The following is a 21,872-nucleotide window of genomic DNA, read 5'->3' as shown; positions in this document are numbered from 1 at the left end:
CAATTTGGAAAGCAAGAAGTAAAATTCTCTCTGTAGATGGCTTGATCTTATATGTAGAAAATGCTAAAAATTACATACACACAAACACTGATAGAACCAATGAACGAATTCAGCACTATTCACTATAACCAAGAGGTGGAAGCAACCAAAATGTCCACTGAAGGATGAGTGGATAAACAAAATATGTATATGCATACAATGGAATTTTATTCAGCACTAAAAAGGAAGGAAATCCTGTCACATGCTTCAATATGGAAATAGCCTTAATGACATTATGCTAAGTGAAATTAGCCAGTCACATAAAGACAAATACTATATGATTCCACTTATATGAGGTCTCTAAAGTAGTCAAATCATAGCTGCAGAAAATAGAATAATGGTTTCCATGGGCCAAGGGAAGGAGAAAAGAGGAATTGTTTAATGGGTAGAGTTTCAGGTTTGAAAGATGAAAAAGTTCTGGAGATCTTTTGTACTATAATGTGAATATACTTAACCCTATTCAACTGTACACTGAAAAATTGTTAAGATGTTAAATTTTATGTTGTGTGGTTTTTACCATAATAAAAAAAACTCAATATACCCAAAACAAATAAAGAGATTGAATCAGTAGTCAAAAACCTCCCCCAAATAAAAGTCCTGGACCAGATACTTTCACCAGTGAATTCTATTATGTATTTAATGAAGAATTAACACCAGTCCTTCACAAATTCTTCCAAAATAACTGAAGAGAAGGGAACACTTCCTAAAACTCTTTCTGTGAGGCCAGCATTACCCTGATACCACAGCCAGATAAAGATACCACAAGAAAATAAAATTACAAACTAATATCCTTTATAACTATAATACCAATATTCTCAACAAAATATTAGCAGAGCAAATCCAACAGCATATTAAAAGGATTATTCAGCATAACCAAATGGGATGTATCCCAGGAATTCAAGGGTGTTTCAACATAAGAAAATCAACCAATGTAATACATCACACTAATATAAATGAAAGAAGACAAAATGATCATCTCAGTTGATACAGAAAAAGCATTTGACAAAATCCAATACCCTTTCATAATAAAGACACTCAGAAAACTAGGAATAGAGGGAAATTTTCTCAACATGATAACAAGTATTTATGAAAATTCCACAGCTAACATCATACTCAATGGTGAAAGTCTAAAGGATTTTCCCCTAAAATCAAGAATAAGACATGATTGCCCACTTTCATTGCTGCAAGTCAACATTGTACTAGAAATTCTAGCCAGAGCTGTTAGACAAGAAAAAGAAAAGACATACAAATTGGAAAGGAAGAGGTAAAACTATCACTATTCACTGCTGATATGATCTGTTATACAGAAAATCCCAATTAATCCACAAGAAAGCTATTAGAGCTAACAATCCCAACTCAGCAAAGTTGCAGGGTACAAAACACACTCCAAAAAATCACTTGTGTTTCTATACAGAAGCAATGAACTATCCAAAAAGGAAATTAAGAAAGCAGTTCCTTTTACAATAACATATAAAATAATTAAATACTTTGTAATAATTTAACCAAGGAGCTGAAAGATTTGCTTGCTGAAAGCTACAAAACATTCCTGAAAGAATTAAAGAAGACCTAAACAAATGGATAGACATTCTGTGTTCATGATAGGAAGACATAATATTGTTAAGATGTCAATGCTTTCCAAAGTGATCTACAGATTCAATGCAATAAAAATTCAAAGAGCCTTTTTTTGCAGAAATGTGAAAGCTGATCTTCAGATTCATATGGAATTGGAAGGGGCCTTGAATAGCCATGACTGTCTTGAAAAATAAAAATAAATTGAGAAAAAAATAAATAAATAAATAAATAAATAAATTGAGGACTCATACTTCCCAACTTCGAAACTTACTACAAAGCTATGGTAATTAAGACAGTATGGAAAGCCCACGTGCAGCAATGAAGACCCAATGCAGCCAAAAATAAATAAATTAAATAAATAAATAAACAAACAAACAAAACAAAAAACAGTATGGTAGTTGCATAAGGACAGACACATAGACCAATGGAATAGAGACCCCAGCTATAAACAGAAAATCAGTAGTCAATTGGTTTTCCACAAGGGATGCCAAGACCCTTCCATTGAGAAGGGACAGTCTTTTGAATAAATGGTGCAGGGAAACTGGACATCCACATGCAGAACAATTAAGTTGGACCCTTACCTTACACCATATACAAAAAATAACTCAAAATGAATCCATGACCTAAACTTAAGAGCTAAACCTGTAAAACTCTCAGAAGAAAACATTCGAGAAAATTTCATGATACTAGGTTTGACAACAGTTTCATGGATATGACACCAAGCAGCACAGGCAACAGCAACAACAAAATACATACATTGGACTTCATCAAAATTAAGAACTTTTGTACATCAAAAGATACTATCAAGAAAGTGGATAGACAACCTACTGAATGGGAGAAAATATTTGGAAATGATATATCTTAAAAGTGATTAATATCCATAATACATAAAGAACTCCTAAAACTAAACAACAAAAAAGCAAACAACCCAATTTAAAAATGGGCAAAGGACTTAAAACATGTCTCCAGAGAACATAACAAATGGCCAATAAGCATGTGAAAAAATGTTCAGCATCATTAGTCATGAGTGAAATGCAAATCAAAACCACGAGATACCAGTTTACACCTACTAGGATACCTATAATTTTTTTAAACTAAAGTAGCAAGCATTGCCAAGGATGTGGAGAAACTAGAACTCTTGTGCATTGCTGGTGGGAATGTAAAATAGCATGGCTGCAGTGGAAAACAGTTTGTCAGCTTCTCACAAGGTTAAACATAGAACTATCATATGACCCAGCAATCCCACACCTGGCTATATACCCAAAATAATTGAAAGCAGTAACTTGAAATATGTATACACCAGTGTTCTAGCATTATTATTCACAATAGCCAAAAGGTGGAAACAACCTAAGAGCCCATTGCTGGATGAATGGGTACACAAAATATGGTATATACATAAAATGGAATTTTATTTAACCATAGGAAGGAATGAAATTTTGGTATGTACTAAACCATGGATTGGCCTTGAAGACATTATACTTAGTGAAATATGGCAGACACAGAAGCACAAATATTATAGTATTCCACTTGTATAAGGTACCTAGAATAGGCATATTTATGGAGACATAAAGTAGAATAGTGTTTACCAGGAGCTTAGGGGAGGAGAAAAAGAGGAGTTATTTTTTATTGGGTATAGTGTTTCTGTTGGGAATGACGAAAATGTTTTGGTATAAATAGTAGTGATGATTATACAACATTGTGAATGTATTTAATGCCATTGAATTATACACTTACAAATGACTAAAGTAATAAATATTATGTCATGTATATTTTACCACAATTTGGAAGAGTGGCAACCTATTTGGAGATAAATAACATAAAATACATTCCACCACAATAAACTGCAATTAGTTCAAAGATTTAAATGCAAATATTGAAACATAAAAGTACCAGGAGAATTTTTTTTACTTATATTCTTGGTGAGAGAAAATGCCATGGCTGGTTAGATAGAAATCAATGGGGGCATTAAAAAAAAAGATTGATAAAGTTAACTGATAATGTTGACATGATTCATAATACCAAAACATTTGCAGGTGAATTAATCTTATATTTAGAAAATCCTAGGAAATCCACTAAGAAACTATTAAAACCAATAAGTTGAGCAAATTCGCATGATAAAATATCAATATACAAAACACAGTTGTATTTTTATACAGTAGTAATGAGCAAACCAATAAAATTTTAAAAACAACTACAATACCATTAAAAAGAATAAAAAACTTAGAAATAAATTTAACCAAAAATGTGTAAGGTTTGTACACTGAAAACCTACAAACCATTGTTGAAAGAAATTAGAGAACTAAACAAATGGAAGGACATCCTGTGTTCATGGATTGGAAAACTTAGTATTGTTAAGGTACCAATACTGGCCAAATTGATCTATGGATTAAATGCAATCCTTACCACATTACAGCTCCGTTTTTTTTCAGGCATTCACAAGCTGTTCCTAAAACTTATATGTAAGTGCAAGGGATCCAGAATAGCCAAAATAATCTTTAAAAAGAACAAAGTTGGAGGATTTACACTGTGAGATTTCAATACTTATTACAAAGCTACAATAATCAGGACTGTGCAGTACTGACATAGAGTGTATATATATATATATATATATATATATATATATATATATATATATACACACACACATACATACATACACACACACACACACATATATCAGTGGAATAGAACTGAGAGTCCAGAAATAAATCTTTATATTTATTGAGTTTTGACAAGGATGCGAGGACCATACAATGGGGTAAGAATTGTCTTTTCAACAAATGGTGCTGGCACAACTGGATAAGCACATGCAAAAGAATGAATTTGGATCCCTACCTCACACCATATTTTAAAACTCAAAATTGATCAACGTCCTAAATGTAAGACCTAAAACTATAAAACATAGGTATAAATTTATGTGACCTTGGATTAAGTAGTAGTTTCAAACATATGACATGAAAAGCACAAGCAACAGAAGGAAAAATAGACAAACTGGACATCATCAAAATTAAAAACTTTTGTGCTTCAAAAGGTACAATCAAGTAAATGAAATGCCAACCCACAAAATTGGAGAGAATTTTGCAAATCATTTGGTAAGGGACTTGGATCTAAAATGTATAAAAAACGGTTCCAACTCAATAATAAAGGTACAAATCAATAATAAAAAGATAAATAATCCAATTTTTAAATGGTCAAAGGACCTGGATAGACGTTTATCCAAAGAAGATATAAAAGTGGCCAATAAGCACATGAAAAGATGCTCAACATCATCAGCCATTAGGAAAATCAAAACCACAATTAGGTACCATTTCACACCCACTAGGATGACTATAATACTAAAGACAGATAATAAAAGGTGCTAGAAAGTATAGGGAGATATTGGAATCCTCATACCCTGCTGGTGGGAATGTAAAGTGGTGTGGTTGTTTCGGGAAACAGTAACTTCAAAAGGTGACCATATGTTCCATCAATTCTACTCCTGGGTATACATCTAAGAGAAATGAAAACATATGTCCAAACAAAATGTTGAACACAAGTGTTCATAACAGCATTATTCATAATAGTCAATAAGTGGAAACAACCCAAATATCCATCGCTGATAAATGGATAAATAAAATGTGGCCTGTTTATATCATGGGATAATTTTCAGCAATAAAACAATGACGTACTGATACATGTTACAAGTGATAAGTGAAAGAAGCTAGTAAGGACCACATATCACATGATTCCATTTATATGAAATGTCCAGAAAAGGCCAATTTACAGAGACAGAAAGCAGATTCGTTGTTGTCTCTGGTTTAGGAATAGGGGCAAGGAGTCTGATAGCTAAGGGCTACAGGGTATATTCTTGGGCTAATGAAAATGTTCCAAAATTGATTTTGATGATGCATTCACAATTCTGAATCTATTAAATGCCATTGAATCGTACACTTTAAATTGGTGAATTGTATGGTAAGTAGACTGTATCTCAATAAAGCTGTTGTAAATTACCATAAACAAGTGAAAAGATAGCATATACTAGAAACACTAGTTAGAACATATATGGCAATCTAACCAAGATTTCCTTCTGTGTAATTTTCAGACACTTAGTCTTGCACTTCCCCATTCATTTTGAACACAGCTATGGCCATATAACTTGCTTTAATTAATGGAACATAACAGAAAAATTTTTGTCAGTTTGGGGGGTAAAATTTTAATAGCCACTGTGTGATTTGTCATGATCTGTCTTTTCCTATTCCATGGTAACCAGCAATGTTCCATATAGTGACTGTTCCATCACTTTAATCTTAGTAAGTGTAGCCCCAACCAACCTGTGTTGGGTATGTAGTATGAACAAGAAATACATTTTTGTTGCTTTAAGTTACTGAGATTTGAGGGTCATTTGTTACTGCTACTTTAATGTAGTATGCCCTGATATGCTCCTGCACAATTGTAGAAATACAAATCAAAATAATAGTATTCCATTTTTTACCCAGCATATTGACAAAAATAAAAGTTGGATAAAGCCCAATGCTGACAAGGTGTTTCTGAAACAGACACTTCCATTTATTGTTGGCATAGAATCCCATCTACCGAGCTTGCCATAATTAACAAATTTCCTATACTCATATATTTAGGTTATCTCTATTTTTTCCTATTAAAAACAATTCTGTGATGAACATTCCCGTAGTAAATTTCTGTCACTAAATGGTACATTTCACCTGTGTGTTTTTATTTATTTCAGTCAAGTTATTGTTTTTGCCCTTTTCTACCCCACATGATCACCTGGGTGAATTCCAGAATACTGAGAACAGATCTTGAAAAACAGATCTGTGGATCATGTAGGTGTTTGTGTTTGCTGCTGTCTAGACCACTTGTCTCAGTTTTTCTGTTTCCATCTATGCCTTCAGTGCACTCCCTCTGTGATATTTTTCTTCTCTACAGTCATCCCATCGTTGAAGGGATAGCAGAGGACTGATACACTTGTAGCTAAACTGGCTTGCACATCCTTAGCTTAGGGCATACTCCTAGAAGTAGAATTCCTGGTTCAAATAATTCTGTTCAAATAATTTCTGTTAAATAACTCTTAGTTGTAAAAAAAGAAAAATTACAATCACCTTCTGTCACTTCCTTTATGGTGGCGTAGTAACACTTATTCAGTGGTCAATTTGAGTAAGTAATTGAATAAGGAAGAGGAATGAGTTAAAGGGTATACAGAGACTTGAGGGGAAATAGCTGTCAACACATCTTCAAACAGCATAAATTAAGTCTTCCATCCAAAATTTTGGTTTCAGTTACAATATATAAAGAGCCTGGAAGTCGTGACTCACAAAGTCACAACAAGAAAAATCTGAAAATACCTGGCTTTTCTTGGACCCATCAGATAACTAAGATCATAGGCCAAATCACCACTACAAAATCTGGAGAAACAGACAAATTCAGAATCACAGTTGAGATCTGCTTACCTGGAGTAGAATCCACTGGAGCCAAAACTGGTAGGAACACTTGAATGGTAATTTTGATAAATTGCTGGAGGCTGAGTGTGGACCATCAAGGGAGTGAGAAATTCTGTGTGTCACAGTCTTACAGGAGCTTTTGTGGATTTGACCTCCAGGAAAACCACTCAGTTCTCATGGTGAAGAGCCAAGAAGTATTCCCTCATGGATACAGCAGAGGGATGGGAAGAGCAAACATTTTGAAATACACTCAGAGCATTCTCCATGACAACTGCCTGCTCTGAATGGGAAAAAACTACTAGAGCCTTATCCCACCAGGGGAAAGGCTTTTTTTTTCAATTCCAGCCCCATCTAGCATTTCTTATCTTGCCTTGGGAGGAAAAAAAAGGTAAGAAACATTTGTGAGTTCACAGACTAGAGGAAAATACACAACTCTAGCCCCCTATAGACCTCCTGTCTCACCTAAAAAAGAAAAAAAACTGAGAAGCACTTGTGAATGTCACAAACCAGGGACAAAGGCTCACTGAAACACTGAGACCAAATAATAGAACCATAGAATGTTTCCCATTCCCCCCACACTTTCCAACCACATCAATAAGGCTCATGTATAATAAGAGCAGATTAAAGCTGAAGGAAGTGTACATCTCAGACCTTCTTTAAGAAAACGTCTCTACCCCGCATCCTAGGACCTACAGGACTAGGGCCATGGAATTCTGGAGTGAGAAAGAAATTCAGAGTTACCTTCCTGGCAGCTTCAGGCAGCAAGACACATAAATCATCCTTAAATGGTTTTTTGCCTTTCCTATCATGTGTCCAGAGTTGAAGATGATATGCTCTTTTACAATAATAAGTTAATATTTTTCTCTCACACCCTCACTATGCAGTCCATTTCTAACCCATCTCTCTCTTGCTGCAGTATGTCAACTTCTGACTTTATGGAGATAAGGCAGCTGTAGTATATCTAGCTTATAATAACCCTCCAACTACTTACATCTCCCCTCAGCTTTATTTTACTCCTAAAAAATCTCTTCTCTTTTAAACTCTACTCATAGGTCTTTCACATCATTTTAATCAAAATATTTCAGGGTCTTCTATAAAAACATTTCCCAGTTTCATTAGACCACGTTAAAAAATGGAATGCCCCTTAACATCCTGATGGCCTCATGTTCAATGGAATAATATTTGGGAAACATGGTTCTGTGATGTTTGCACATTCCTTTCTAAATATTAAGATAAAAGCTAGATGTGATATCCTTGTAAGGGCATCATTTGTATCACGTACAGTACCAAGATGCCTTCCCAGCCTCAGCAAGGTCACATTTCTGTTTTTAAAAGTCTCTAGGGAAACCCAAAGACAACAGGAGAAACTAAAACAAGGACAACAGAATATTTAGCCTCTGACACATACAGCTATAGCAAACAGTGTACACAGACTAACTCCTAGCCAGATAAACATAAAACCTCAGGCTAACAGCCTATTTACCTCAGTTTCTTTAACCCATATTGTCTACCTTTTAACAAAAAATTACAAGGCATACTAAAAGCCAAAAAAGCTCACAAAAACAAAACAAACGAACAAACAAAAAACCCCAGCACACCAGTATCAAGAGACAGAGCAAGCATCAGAAACAGATTCAGATATGGCAGAAATTTTGGAATTAGACCAGGAATTTAAAACAACTATGGTTAATATGCTAGGTGCTCTAATGGAAAAAGTGGACAACATGCAAAAACAGATGGTAATATAAACAGAGCTGTAAACCCTAAGAAAGAATCAAAAAGTGAATGCTAGAAATCAAAAACAGTGTAAAGGAAATGAAGAATGTTTTTGATGGGCTCCTCAATAGACTGAACATGGCTGAGAATAAATCAATGAGCTTGAAGAAATGTCAGTAGAAACTTCCGAAAGAGAATACAAAGAGATAAAAAGTGAAAAAGACTGAACAAAATATCCACAAACTGTGGGACAGTTACAAAAGGTGTAACATACATGTAATAGAAATACCACAAAGACAGAAAAGAGAGAAACAGATGAAATATTTGAGTAATGATGGCTGAGAAGTTTCCAAAATTAATGACACACTTCAAACCATAGATCTAGGAAGCTCAGAGAACATGAAGCAGGATAAAAACCAGAATATCTATACCTAGGCTATTATATTCAGATGGGAGAACATCAAAGACAAAGAGAAAATATTGAAAAAAGCCAGAGAAACCTACCACATTACCTATAGAGGAGCAGGAGTAAGAATTACATCAGATTTCTCTTCAGAGACCATACAAGCAGAAGAGAGTGGAGAGAAATGTTTAAAGTGTTGAAGGAAAAAAATTACCAATCTAGAATTCTGTATTCAGTAAAATTATTCTTTGAAAGTGAAGGAGAAATAAAGACATTCTCAGACAAACAAAAATTGAGAGAATTTGTCCCCAGTAGACTTGTCCTGCAGGGGATGTTAAACAAAATTCTTCAGAGAGAAGGAAAATTATATAGATCAAAAATTCATATCTATTGAAAAAAGGAAGAGTGTTAGAGAAGGAATAAATGAAGGTGAAATGAAGTCTGTTTATTCTTAGTTGATTTAACAGATTACAGTTTGTTCAAAATAAGCATATCAACAGTGTATGTGGTGATTACAGCTTATAGATAAGTGAAATGAATGACAGCAATGTTATCACGGATAAGAGGGAGGACTTGGAAATACTCTGTTGTAAAGTACTTGCACTACCTGTGAAACAGTATGGTGTTATTTGAAAGTGGCCTTGAATATTGCAAACTCTAGGGCAACCACTAGAAAAGTAAAATTAGAAGTATCATTTATATGTTAAGAGAAGAGAGAAATAATATCATATAAAATGTACAATTTAAAACAGAGAAGGCAGAAAAAGATAAGACAAAAAAAGAAAAAGGGCAACATATGGAAAACAGTAACAAATATGGTAGGTATTTATCCAGCTGTATCAATGATCACAGATGTCAGTGGTCTAACACCAATCAAAAAAGATAGACTGTCAGGGTGGATTAAATAAATAAGATCCAGCTACATGTAGTCTAAAAGAAACCAACTTTAAAGACACCAATAGATTAAAAATAAAGGGATGGAGAAAGAAATACCATCATTAAACAAATTTACATTAAACAAGTGAAAGCCAGAGTAGCTCTATTAATTTCAGATAAAGCAGGATGCAGAGCGTGGAACATTACCAGGAGAAAGGGGGAATTACATACTGATAAGTGGCCCAGTTCTCAAAGAAGACATAACAATCCTTAATGTGTACGCACCTGACAAAAAAGTACAGAAATACATAGGGCAAAAACTGACAGAATTGAAGGAAAAAAGACAAATCCACTATTATAGTGGGAGACTTCAACACCACTCTATCAGTAATTGACAGACTCAGAAGGTAGAAAAATCAGTAAAAACAAACTTGAATTGAACAGCACCATCAATCAACAGTACCTAGTTAATACTTATAAATTTTTGTGTATTCTGTTTTGTTCATCCAAAACAGCAGAATACAGATTCTTCTCAAGCTCACATGGAACATTCAGCAAGATAGACCACATCCTGGGATATAAAATATACCTTAAAATTTTTTAAAGAATAGACATCATTCAAACCGTGCTCTCAGATCACAATGAAATTAAACTAAACACTAATTACAGAAAAATAACTGGAAACCCTAAAACACTTGGAGATTAACCAACACACTTCTAAATAGCACGTGGGTCAAAGAACTCTCAAGAGAAATTTTTAAATATTCTAAAAAAAATTGTGAAAATTTATCAAAGTTGTGGGATGTTTAGAGGGAAATTTATAGCATTGAATGAATGTATTAGAAAGGAAAAACAATCTAAAATTAATAACTGAAGTTTCCACCTTAGCCACTAGAGAAAGAAGAGCAAATTAAATCCAAAGTAAGCAGAAGAAAAGAGATTTTAAAAATTAGAGCAGAAATAAGTGCTATTAAAAACAGGAAATCAATAGAGAAATTCAATAAAACCAAAAGTTGGTTCTTTGAAAGATTAATAAAATTTATATGCCTCTAGCCAAGTTAACTAAGAAAAGGGAGAAAAGACACAAATTGCTAACACCAGAAATGTTCCCATGGACCTTAAAAGGATAATAAAGGAATATTATGAACAACTTTGTCCCAAAACATTGACAACCTAGAAGAATTACAATTTCTTGAAAGACACAATCTACCAAAATTGACACAAGGATAAATAGGTACTCTGCATATACCTATAACTATTAAAGAAATTGAATCAATGATTAACCTTACAAAAGAGAAAACACCAGACTCAGGTTCACTGGTGAATTATATCAAACACTCAATGAAGAAATTATACCAATTTTACACAATCACTTAAAGAAAATAGAAGTTGAGGGAATAATACCCCCCCAAATTCTATGAGAACAGCATTAACCTAGGACCCAAACCAAGCACATACATTACAAAAAGGAAAAATTGCAGGCCAGTATCTTTCATGCACATAGGTATAAAAATCCTCACAAAATGTTAGCCAATAAAACCCAACAATGTATAAAAAGAATTATACACCACAACCTAGTGGAATTTATTCCAAGTATACAATACTGGTTCAACTTTTGAAAATCAATTAATGTAATCCATCACATCAAAGGCTAAAGAAGAAAAATATGATCATTTAGAGTGGAAAAAGCATTTGGCAAAATTGAACACCCATTCATGATAAAAAATGAGAAAACTAGGAATAGAGGAAACTCCTTAAACTTAATGAAGAACATCTACAAAAAAACCTACAGCTAACATCACAAGGCTGAGCAACTAGATGCTTTTCTGCTAAGAGTAGGAACAAGGAGAGGATGTCCCCACTCATCATTCCTGTTTAATATCACACAGGACATCCTAGCTATTGCAATAAGAGAAGAAAAAGAAATTAAAATATACAGATGGGGAAGGAAGAATTAAAACTGTACTTGTTCACAGATGACATGATCATATCTGTAGGAATCTCAAAGAATCAACAAAAAACCCCTGGAACTAATAAGCAATTATAGCACTGTTGCCAGATACGAGGTTAATATACAGAATTCAAATTTTCTTATATACCAGCATTGAAAAAATGGAATTTGACATTAAAAACAATACCATTTATATTAGCACCAAAAATGAAATATTTAGGCATAATCTAACAAAGTATGTACAATACTTATATGAGGAAAACTACAAAACACTGATGAAAGAAATCAAAGATCTAAATAAATGTGGAGCTATTTCATGTGCAAGGATAGGAAAACTCAATATTGTCAAGATGTCAGTTCTTCCCAACTTATAGGTTCCATGCAATCCCAATCAAGATCCCTGCAAGTTATCTTATGGATATCAGCAAACAGATTATAAAGTTTATATTGAAAGGCAAAAGACCAAGAATAGCAAATATTGAAGGAGAAGAACATCAGAGGACTGACATTACCCAAATTCAATATTTTCCATAAAGCCACAGTAATCCAGACAGTGTGGTATTGGCAAAAGAAAAGACAAATAGATCAATGCAACAGAAGAGAGAGACCAGAAATAGACCCACACAAATATATTCAACCAGTTGTTGATATATGAGCAAAGGTAATTCAATGCAGAAAGGATAATCATTTCAACAGATGATGCTAGAACGACTGGTCATCTACATGCAAAGAAAATCTAGACTCATACATTACATCTTTCAGTAATATTAATGTAAAATGGATCATAGACTTACATGTAAAAGGCAAAACTATAAAACTCCTAGAAGACAACATAGTAAAAGATCTAGGTAATTTTGTGTTTGGCAAGGACTTTGTAGATACAACATCAAAAGTGTGAACCATGAAAGAAAATATTGGTAAGATGGACTTCATTAAAAATAAACCTTCTCTGCAAAATACTCTATTAATAGAATGAAAAGACAAGTGGAGATTGAGAAGAAAACTTTGCAAAACATCTGATAGAAGACTGGTATCCAAAATATACAAAGAACCCTTAAAATTTAACAATAAGAAAACAGTCAATCTCATTTAAAAAAAAGGTCAATGATCTGAACAGATAATTGACCAAAAAAGATCTACAGATGGCAAATAAGCATATGAAAATATGCTCAACATCCTATGTCATTATGGAATTGCAAATTAAAACAACAGAATATAGCCAAGTTAAGCTTAATAGACAAAAACAGGTCTGTGTCCATGGTGATTAAGAGGGAAGAGGAGTAGATCATGTGTGTTGCATAGGCAAGGAATATGCTAGTGTGAAAGTTCACGTGCATAAGTATGTAGGAGGTGGGGTGGGGTCAGGGGCAGAGCTGTAGGTATGATATAGCACAGCTGCATCTGTATCCTGGGCTTAATGCTTGGAGGTTATTTGGTTCTGAGATTTAGATTTCAGGGGTAAGTAAGGGTTACACAGGTCTGGTGGAGGCACAGGAGAGCGGAACCTTGGCCATCAGAATCTATTACACTGGAATCCATTTTAGGATGAAGTAAATAGTGCCTACCAGTCAGACAGACATAGGTCAGCATCCTTTTAATATTTTAATCTTTTATTTTTCCCTCTGACTTTAAAGATGAAACAACTCATCCGAGCTGGTTTCCTTCCCTGTTACATGAAGGTAATAGATTATTTTGATAGTAGTCCATAATGTCAAATAGTTTTGTGAGCTAATACACATAAAGAGCTTAAAATAGGACTTTTCTCAGTTCAATAAATGTTAATGAGTCGTAGTGTCTGTTCTCTAAATGAATTAACAATAAATTGTCCAACAGGTATTTCAAAATCTCACAGTATAATCTGTCAGCTAGTGGTAGATTCACTCCTCTGTCAGAAAGTATCTTGGAATCAAGATTTCACAATATCCAGAATTATCAGATAAGATTGCTGGTATGACTTTGGATAAATCTGTAAATTTTTAGACAAGAAATTAATAAGAATGAAATTACAAATAAATGTCACCTCCACAAGAACAGAGATTTCTTTCTTTTTTGTTTGTGCCTAGGACAAAGTAGATACTCATATATATTTGTTGAATGAATAAAAGGCACCAGACACTTTCAGAAGGGGAAGGAACAGTTCAGAGAGGCAAAGAGATTCATGCACACGCACAGATCCCAGAAGAGCTCAGACTCCCTTCTTCCACCCTGGCATTCACCCAAGAGAGTATACTTTGGAACAAAGAAAATCCACAATTCAGCTGAGGCCATTGAAAGAGCACAGTGAAAGACTTTCCTCTGAAAACTGACATCTGTTGTCTCTAGATAGAGTATAGAATCATCTCTAGATTTTTTCTCTATCACCTAAATATTGTACAGTTATAATAAATATCTAATAACAAAAGCTGATATGAAAATTCATGGTAAGAATAAGGTTCCCTTTTCATCCTGGTAAGCATCCATGATATTCAGTAAATAGGGACTTTCTCCAAGACGAACCTCAAAGATGATTGCAAAATCTCTCTTCTTTAGAAAAGAGAGAAGGCGCTTAAGAGGGTGGTTATAGTGGTGAGAGATGAGCGCCCAAATTGATCCTCCCAGGGGCTGAAACCCAATTCAAGAAAGTGAAGGGGAATGGACTTTATCAGGATGGTGAGTGAATTCGGTTCCCACTGCTGCTGTAACAAATTACCACAATCTTGCTGGCTTAAAAAAACAAAAACAATAAAATATTATCTTACAGTCCTGAAGGTTGGAAATAGGAAAAGGGTCTCTCTGGTCTGAAATAAAGGTGATAGGAGGACTTCATTCTTCCAAGGGGTTCTAGGAAGAATCTGTCTCCTTGCCTTTTCCAACTTCTGGGTCCGCCTGCAGTCCTTGGCCTCTGGCTTCCTTCCATCTTCAAAACTAGTGATATCCCGTCCACTTGTGGCGTCTTTCTCATGCAACTTCACTGTGACACTGACTCTTCTGCCTGCCTCTTCCACATTTAAAGTAGCCTTGCCATGGCATTGGCCAAGATACAGCAGTGTAATCTTACTTTACATTCAGCTGATTGGCAATCTTAATTCCATCTGCAACCTTAATTCTCCTTTGCCATGTAACATCACATATTTACAGGTTCTGGAGAACAGGACGTGGACATCTTTGGGGGACCTTTATTCAGCTTACCACAGCGAGGGTGCCATTTAGGTGGGTTTTAAAACGGGCAACAGTGCCAGCAGGTTTGTGCTCAACCACAGGTGTGCTTAACCAGGGTTGCTGTTTGCCCCATGGAGCACAGAAAGGAGGGGCTGGAGACTACAGGAAGGATATAGGAGTGCAGGAAGCAGAGGATTCAAGGGCCAGCAGGTTTCTGTCTTGGGGAAGTGGGTGCCTGGTGGGGCCTTCTCCAAAGAATGGCTGGGGAAAGTAGACTGGTGTGTATGGCAAGTGTGTGAGATCCCAGTTGGTTCTAATCCCTGCCACATTCCCACCCTGCCAAAGATGATGAGCGCTTGGAGGCAACTGCAAGAGACGAAGACCTGACAGAACCCGGGGAGAGAAGCCAGGACCGACCCTACCTGGTGCCTGACACGTGGCTATGGGATGAGAGACAGGGAGGACTGTCTGAGCCGGTGCGGGTCCTGAGAGAGAAAGGCCCTCTTTCCTGGGCAACTGTGGGGGCGGCGAAATGGCAAAGTGTGCTACCGTGCTACCACTGCGACTGAGAAAATGGCAGTGTGGCAGAGAGGATGACGACACTGGCGCAGACAGGTGGTTTGTTTCCTCAGGCCAGAGGTCTATCTAGGGCTGCCTTCCCTTAGAAGAGAGGCAGTGGCTCGGCCTCCACGGGCGCCGCCTCCCACCTTCCTCCCGCCCACGGCCCCAGAAGGTGGAAAGCAGACCCGGGGAGGGCCGTCCTCACAGCTCCTCTGCCACTGGCGCCCAGGGAGGATGGCGGGCGCGATGGGGGAGGGTAGGGGGGCGGACTCCGAGCAGTCCTGTACACACACACACACACACACACACACACACACACACCCCGGGACGATCTGTATCCATCCGCTGCTCCCTCCAGCGCAGCCCCTCCCTACCCTCCCAACCCCGGTCCCCACCGCCCGCCGGCCCCACACGCTGCGGTGCCAGAAGTGTGCGGGGCGGGGAGGGTGGTTGCCCGACGGGGGGCGGTGGAGGGCCGGCGTGGCCCCGCCCCTGAGGCCGGGACTCCTCCCGGCCCCGCCCCTTTCTGGGTCGGAACTACGGTGGGCCTGGGAGGGGGCGTCGAACCCATTCGTGCCGTATCCCTCCGCCCCCTTCCCGACACCCTCGCCGCGAGCTGTTGGTGCCGCAGCCTTTGCAGCCCCTGCCCGGTTTGGCGCAGCCGCGCGGGGGGGACGGGACGCCTCTTTGCCGTTCTGCCCGCACGGCGACCGGTGGGAATCCGAGTGAGGAGCTGCGGCAGGAGGGGGAGGCCGACCATCGGGACCCTGCGCCTGCGAAGGCAAGTGGGGGTGTCTCGGGGGCGACGACCGGCTCACACCCTGCCCCGCGGACCCTGGCAGCCTGACGAGGGGGAGGCAACCGGGTCGGAGCGTGTCCCTGAGAGAGGTGCGCAGCGCCGGGGGACCCCTGGCGCTGAGGAGGCGGCGACTGGCGCGGACCGGGCCCGGGGCGCGAGGTCTTGGCCGCAGGGCTTCCCTCGGATCCTGGGGAGGCGAACGGCGCGGGCGCTCCCCGGCGGGCTTTCTGGACTCCCGCGCCCCGCCGTCGACGGTGCCTGTGCCAGGAGAGGGCTGTGGGGGAGGCTGCTGCGGGCGAAATGGCGGAGGGGAGCCGGGGTGGGGGCGTCGGGGAGGCCGCCGGGGGTGGCGGTCGGAGCCGGGTGCCGAGCGGGCGGGCGCGGGGGGCCGCCCGCCCGGTCCCTGATCCTGGAAAGGGGTTTGTCGGACCCCGCGTGCCGGGTGCTGTCCCTTCCCACAGGCGCCTCTTTGATGCCGGGGTGTCCTGTGTGTGCGCGGTAGGTCTGGCGATTACACGCCACGGCGTGCATCTGTAGAGGAGAGGCTTGAGAAAAACTAGGGACGGGAAAACGGCCTGTATTTCTGACGTTGTGTGGGGATGGGGGGTGAGGGTGGGCAGCAGCCATTGACTGGACACCCGAATCGGGATGGGGTGACTGCGACCAGAGCAGGTCAGGCATCCAGGAATACCTCCTAAAAGTCTCCTCTCTACCTTGTTTCTCCACACTTTCTGGCCTTCCTCCCTCAACTCCATCCAAAATTGGGGGTGGAAAAGATGGACTGGGAGGTGAGGGTGGGACAAATTATCAATACAAGTACCACCGCACAACCTGTTTTCTAGAATATGCGGGCGCCCTTCCCCCAATTTATGCTGCGCAAGGCAAAGCGATGTGGTGCACCTAGTGGTGAATCCTCAGAATTGGAGAAGGGAGCAATGCGAAAAATATGACGTCAAGAGGAGATGTTTGTTATCTGGAATGCTGAAATAGAGGGCCAAGATAAAATGAGAATATTCTACTAAGAGGACTCTGAATATTGAAAGGCAGTATATGGATTCCTATCCTTGATGTTGGTCTGTCCATTAGGCGCTTAGTTGCTACCATGGTCTTGTGATTGTCTTAACCTTTTTATCTTTGGTCCATAGGTCTGCTTTAAGGCTGGTTACTTTTGCAAAGAAGGAAAGAAGGAAAAGACTGCCTTAAATCTCTGGAGGTTTGTGCAAAGTGAGGCAATGCAAGGGGCAGCTACAGAGGAAGATTGACAGGTGTTTTTGATCCAGTTGGGTGTCTTTGATTCACATGTCTTACTCTCTTTCAGATTTGCACACTGCTGCAGAACCCGTTGCTCATTTCCTGCAGGAGTATTAGGACTATTGGGGTAGGTGTGGATTGGGCTGTGAATGGGCAGAGAAGACCTGAGAGCAGGAATCAAGCGACAGGAAACATCAGACAAATTAGATACTTAAACAGAAAGAGATATTTGCATCAGGGATCAGGGTGTCTGCCTGTCAACCAAGCACTCAGACTTCATTTCTCCTGTATTTTTACTTATCCATAGGATGGCCTGCTGTTTGCTTAAGGCTTAATACCACTGGAACAAAGCAAGGAGAGGAAAATTGCACCACAACAGTGCAGGTATGAGAATGGGTACAATTTTTGGGTGGGGTAGAGAAGACCAGCACAGGTCCAAGGGTGATTAGGGTCTGGTCTGAGGGCCTCAGCCTCTCCCATTGCCGAGATACTTTCCCACCATTTTCGCACCTGTGTTGTAGGAAGCAAAGCAATGTGACAGCTCTGGGGGTAAAGGGTGTGGGGTGAAATGAGGATAACAGAGAGATTTTCTGAGAGCCTAACTCTCCCACGAAGCATTCAAGGTCCAGTCTCTGTGTGTGGGTCTTTGCATGGAGTGACACAGTTGGAAGAGACTCAAAGCCGCATGTCGTTCTCGATTCCTAGATTGATCTCCAGTGGCATCTCTGGTGGTGGTGGAATTGCTGCTAACCACCACCCTCAACAGGTGTGCACCCACCCTGGAACCATCCATCCTCTCCCAGCTTGGTTGTGCTTCTTCTGCACTCTGTCTGTAATATTGGCTGAGACTGGGATTGGAAAGGAGGCTGATTGACTGCTGGACTGGTGATTGACTATAACTTTTGTTTCCAACTGTATCACCTGAATCATCGAAAGATTAGAGTGTGAAGATAGAAAACTGTGACAGATCTGTGGTAGAGGCTGAGACTGGGATAGTGGTATTTAATCAGGACTCCTCTGTAACTTGTACTATGACTGGGGCTGAGATTGAGCCTGGTGTCCAGGCCAAGCCTGAAAAGAAGCCTGGAGAAGAGGTTGGGGGTGGGGCTGAGAGAGAGAATGAAGTCCCAATGGTGGTCAGACCCAAGGTTAGGACCCAGGCCACACCTGGGGCAAGGCCTAAAACTGAGTCCAAGGCTATGCCTGGGGCAAGGCCCAAAACCGAGTCTAAGGCAGTGGCTGGGGCAAGGCCTAAAACTGAGTCCCAGGCAATGGCTGGGGCAAGACCCAAAGCTGAGTCCCAGACAATGGCTGGGGCAAGGCCCAAAACTGAATCCCAGGCAATGGCAGGGACAAGACCCAAAACTGAAGCCAGGGCAGTAGGTGGGGCACGTCCTAAGACTGAAGCCAAGGCAATCCCTGGGGCAAGGCCCAAGGATGAAGCCCAGGCTTGGGCCCAGACTGAGTTTGGGGCTGAGGCAATGTCACAAGCAGAGGGCGTGTCTCAGACCAATGCAGTAACCTGGCCACTGGTCAATACTGAGTCTGGGTCAGCTGCTAAACCTATGGCCCTATCTGTGGATAGGGAACTGGTCAGTGTAGACACTGAGACCTTTCCTGGCTCCCAGGTTCAGACAGGAATCCAACCCTGGTTTGGATCAGGGGAGGAAACTAATATGGGGTCTTGGTGCTATCCCAGGTCCAGGGCCAGAGAGGAGGCCTCTAATGAGTCTGGATTCTGGTCAGCAGATGAGACCTCTACAATGTCCTCTTTCTGGGCTGGAGAAGAGGCCAGTATCAGATCATGGCCTAGGGAAGAGGCCAATACCAGGTCCAGGCACAGGGCCAAACATCAGCCTAATCCCAGATCCAGGCCCAGATTCAAGCAAGAACCCTATATTGATTCCTGGTCTGGGTCTGAGGAAGAGTCTGGCAACCCATTCTGCTTGTGGGCTGGAGAAAATACCAATAATTTGTTCAGACCCAGAGTCAGGGATGAGGCAAATATGAGGTCCAAGCTCAGGACAAAGAGAGAGGACTTTTTTGAATCTGAGTCTGAAGACGAGTACTATAAAGAGTCTTGGTTTTTGCCTGGAGAAGAGGCCAATAGTAGATTCAGGCCCAGAGACAAGGAAGAGTCTAATACTGTCTTGAAGCCCAGGGCCCAGAAAGATGTTAATAACAGTGACAGGGTCAAACAAGAGCCCAGGTTTGAGGAGGAAGTCATTATTGGGTCCTGGTTCTGGGCAGAGAAAGAGGTCAGTATGGAGGCTGGGGCTTCAGCCATTTGTGAATCTGAGCCAGGGGCTGAGGAGGGGGCCATTGGTGGATCCTTGTTCTGGGCGGAGGAGAAGTCCAGTTTGGGTGCTGTGGCCAGAGAAGACACCAGGCCAGAGTCTGAAGAAGATGCCATATTTGGGTCCTGGTTCTGGGACAGGGATGAGGCCTGCTTTGACTTAAATCCCCATCCTGTGTACAAGGCTAGCCCCAGGTTCAGAGATACAGCTGAGGAGGAAGTTAATGTATCATCCAGGCCCCAAACCTGGGAAGAGGTCACTGTTGAATTCAAACCTGGTCCTTGTCATGGGATTGGCTTCCCATCCCCAAGCCCCTTTAGAATTCCTGAAGAAGCATCATCCGTATACTCTGAAATGTTTGAGGGAAAGCCCAAGAATGTGGAAGTTACCCCAGGAGGGGAAGAGCAGGAATCTTTGCTTCAGCCTGATCAGCCTGACCCTGAGTTCCCATTTCAGTATGATCCGTCCTACCGGTCAGTCAGGGAAATTCGAGAACATCTTAGAACCAGGGAGAGTGCAGAGCCTGAGAGTTGGTCCTGCAGCTGCATACAGTGTGAGCTTAAAATTGGTCCTGAAGAGTTTGAAGAACTCCTTCTATTAATGGACAAAATTCGAGATCCTTTCATTCATGAAATATCTAAGATTGCAATGGGTATGAGGACTGCTTCTCAGTTTACCCGTGATTTCATTCGCGATTCAGGAGTTGTCTCACTTATTGAAACTTTGCTCAATTATCCCTCCTCCCGAGTTAGGACAAGTTTTTTGGAAAATATGATTCATATGGCTCCACCTTACCCAAATCTAAACATGATTGAGACATTCATATGTCAAGTGTGTGAGGAAACCCTTGCTCATAGCGTGGGTTCCCCTGAGCAGCTGCTTGGATTAAGGATGCTTAGACACCTCACTACAACTACAGACTATCACACACTGGTTGCCAATTATATGTCTGGGTTTCTCTCCTTATTAACCACAGGCAATGCAAGAACAAAGTTTCACGTTCTGAAAATGTTATTGAATTTGTCTGAAAATCCTGTGGTGGCAAAAAAACTATTCAGTGCCAAGGCTCTATCGATATTTGTGGGTCTCTTTAACATAGAAGAGACAAATGATAACATTCAAATTGTTATTAAAATGTTTCAGAATATCAGTAGTATTATAAAAAATGGAACAATGTCCTTAATTGATGATGATTTCAGTCTTGAGCCGCTTATTTCTGCATTCCATGAATTTGAGAAGTTAGCTGAGGAACTGCAAGTCCAAATAGACAATCAGAATGATCCTGAGGTGGGACAGCAAAGCTAATATGATTAACCACCTGCCTCTGATCAGCCTTATGTTCCCAAAGAACCCTGAGTAGTGCTTTGGTTTTCAGTCTGGTTTTATTTTGTAACTTATATTTTAATGCTGATGTTAACTTTGTCCAATTCTTGGTTTGAGCTGGATCATTTTGTGGATGCCAAATGACTATTAGTGCTGAAAAAAATTTGTTGATATTTGTCTTGCTGTCCGTTGCTGTATTTTTCAGTATTGAGCTTCCAATGAACTGAGCCGCCTGTGTAACCTACCCTGCTATTCATTGTTTAAACATATGGTTCTCTATTCAAGTCTGTGTTTTCAATAAAGTTCTGTGTGAAAAGTGGCAGAAGTGACCCTTCTTCAGTTTAAAATCCAGGTGTAGATACATTGTGCACAGTTACAAACATAGACAATGAGTAGTATGACATACATACCCTCATTGGAAAATCCCATTCCTGGAGCTTAAGAAGGAAGAGATTACTGTGGGCCGTGGTACTTGAGGAATGCTTCAGAGAAGAGGCACGCACTTAAATTT

At 40.0% G+C, this 21,872-nt stretch overlaps 2 protein-coding genes across 7 annotated transcripts in view; both read left to right on the top strand.

Annotated features, from left to right (window-relative positions):
• ARMCX5 (armadillo repeat containing X-linked 5) overlaps positions 1–18,584 on the top strand; it is a 135,742-nt gene extending 117,158 nt beyond the window's left edge. For 5 of the 6 annotated variants that reach the window (XM_082447618.1, XM_082447619.1, XM_082447617.1 and 2 more), the window contains 4 exons: positions 17,636–17,703; positions 17,809–17,868; positions 18,049–18,125; positions 18,447–18,584. In XM_082447618.1, coding sequence (XP_082303744.1) covers positions 17,636–17,703; positions 17,809–17,868; positions 18,049–18,076 — 156 coding nt within the window. In that variant the 3' untranslated portion in view covers positions 18,077–18,125; positions 18,447–18,584. Of the gene's footprint in view, positions 1–17,635; positions 17,704–17,808; positions 17,869–18,048; positions 18,126–18,446 lie in introns of those variants that run through there. The other variant, XR_014259023.1, reaches the window with a different exon arrangement.
• Positions 18,585–18,772: 188 nt separating this feature from the next.
• LOC309653165 (G-protein coupled receptor-associated sorting protein 2-like) lies at positions 18,773–21,680 on the top strand (the record flags this gene model as incomplete). The annotated part of the gene is made up of 1 exon (XM_082447545.1): positions 18,773–21,680. One exon carries the CDS (start codon positions 18,773–18,775, stop codon positions 21,341–21,343), a length of 2,571 nt encoding a protein of 856 aa, XP_082303671.1. The 3' UTR covers positions 21,344–21,680.
• Between the last annotated feature and the right edge of the window lie 192 nt (positions 21,681–21,872).

The sequence above is a fragment of the Balaenoptera physalus genome (assembly GCF_965194825.1).
Source record: "Balaenoptera physalus genome assembly, chromosome: X".
Classification (NCBI taxonomy): domain Eukaryota; kingdom Metazoa; phylum Chordata; class Mammalia; order Artiodactyla; family Balaenopteridae; genus Balaenoptera; species Balaenoptera physalus.
This window is presented reverse-complemented; position numbering and strand designations above follow the sequence as displayed.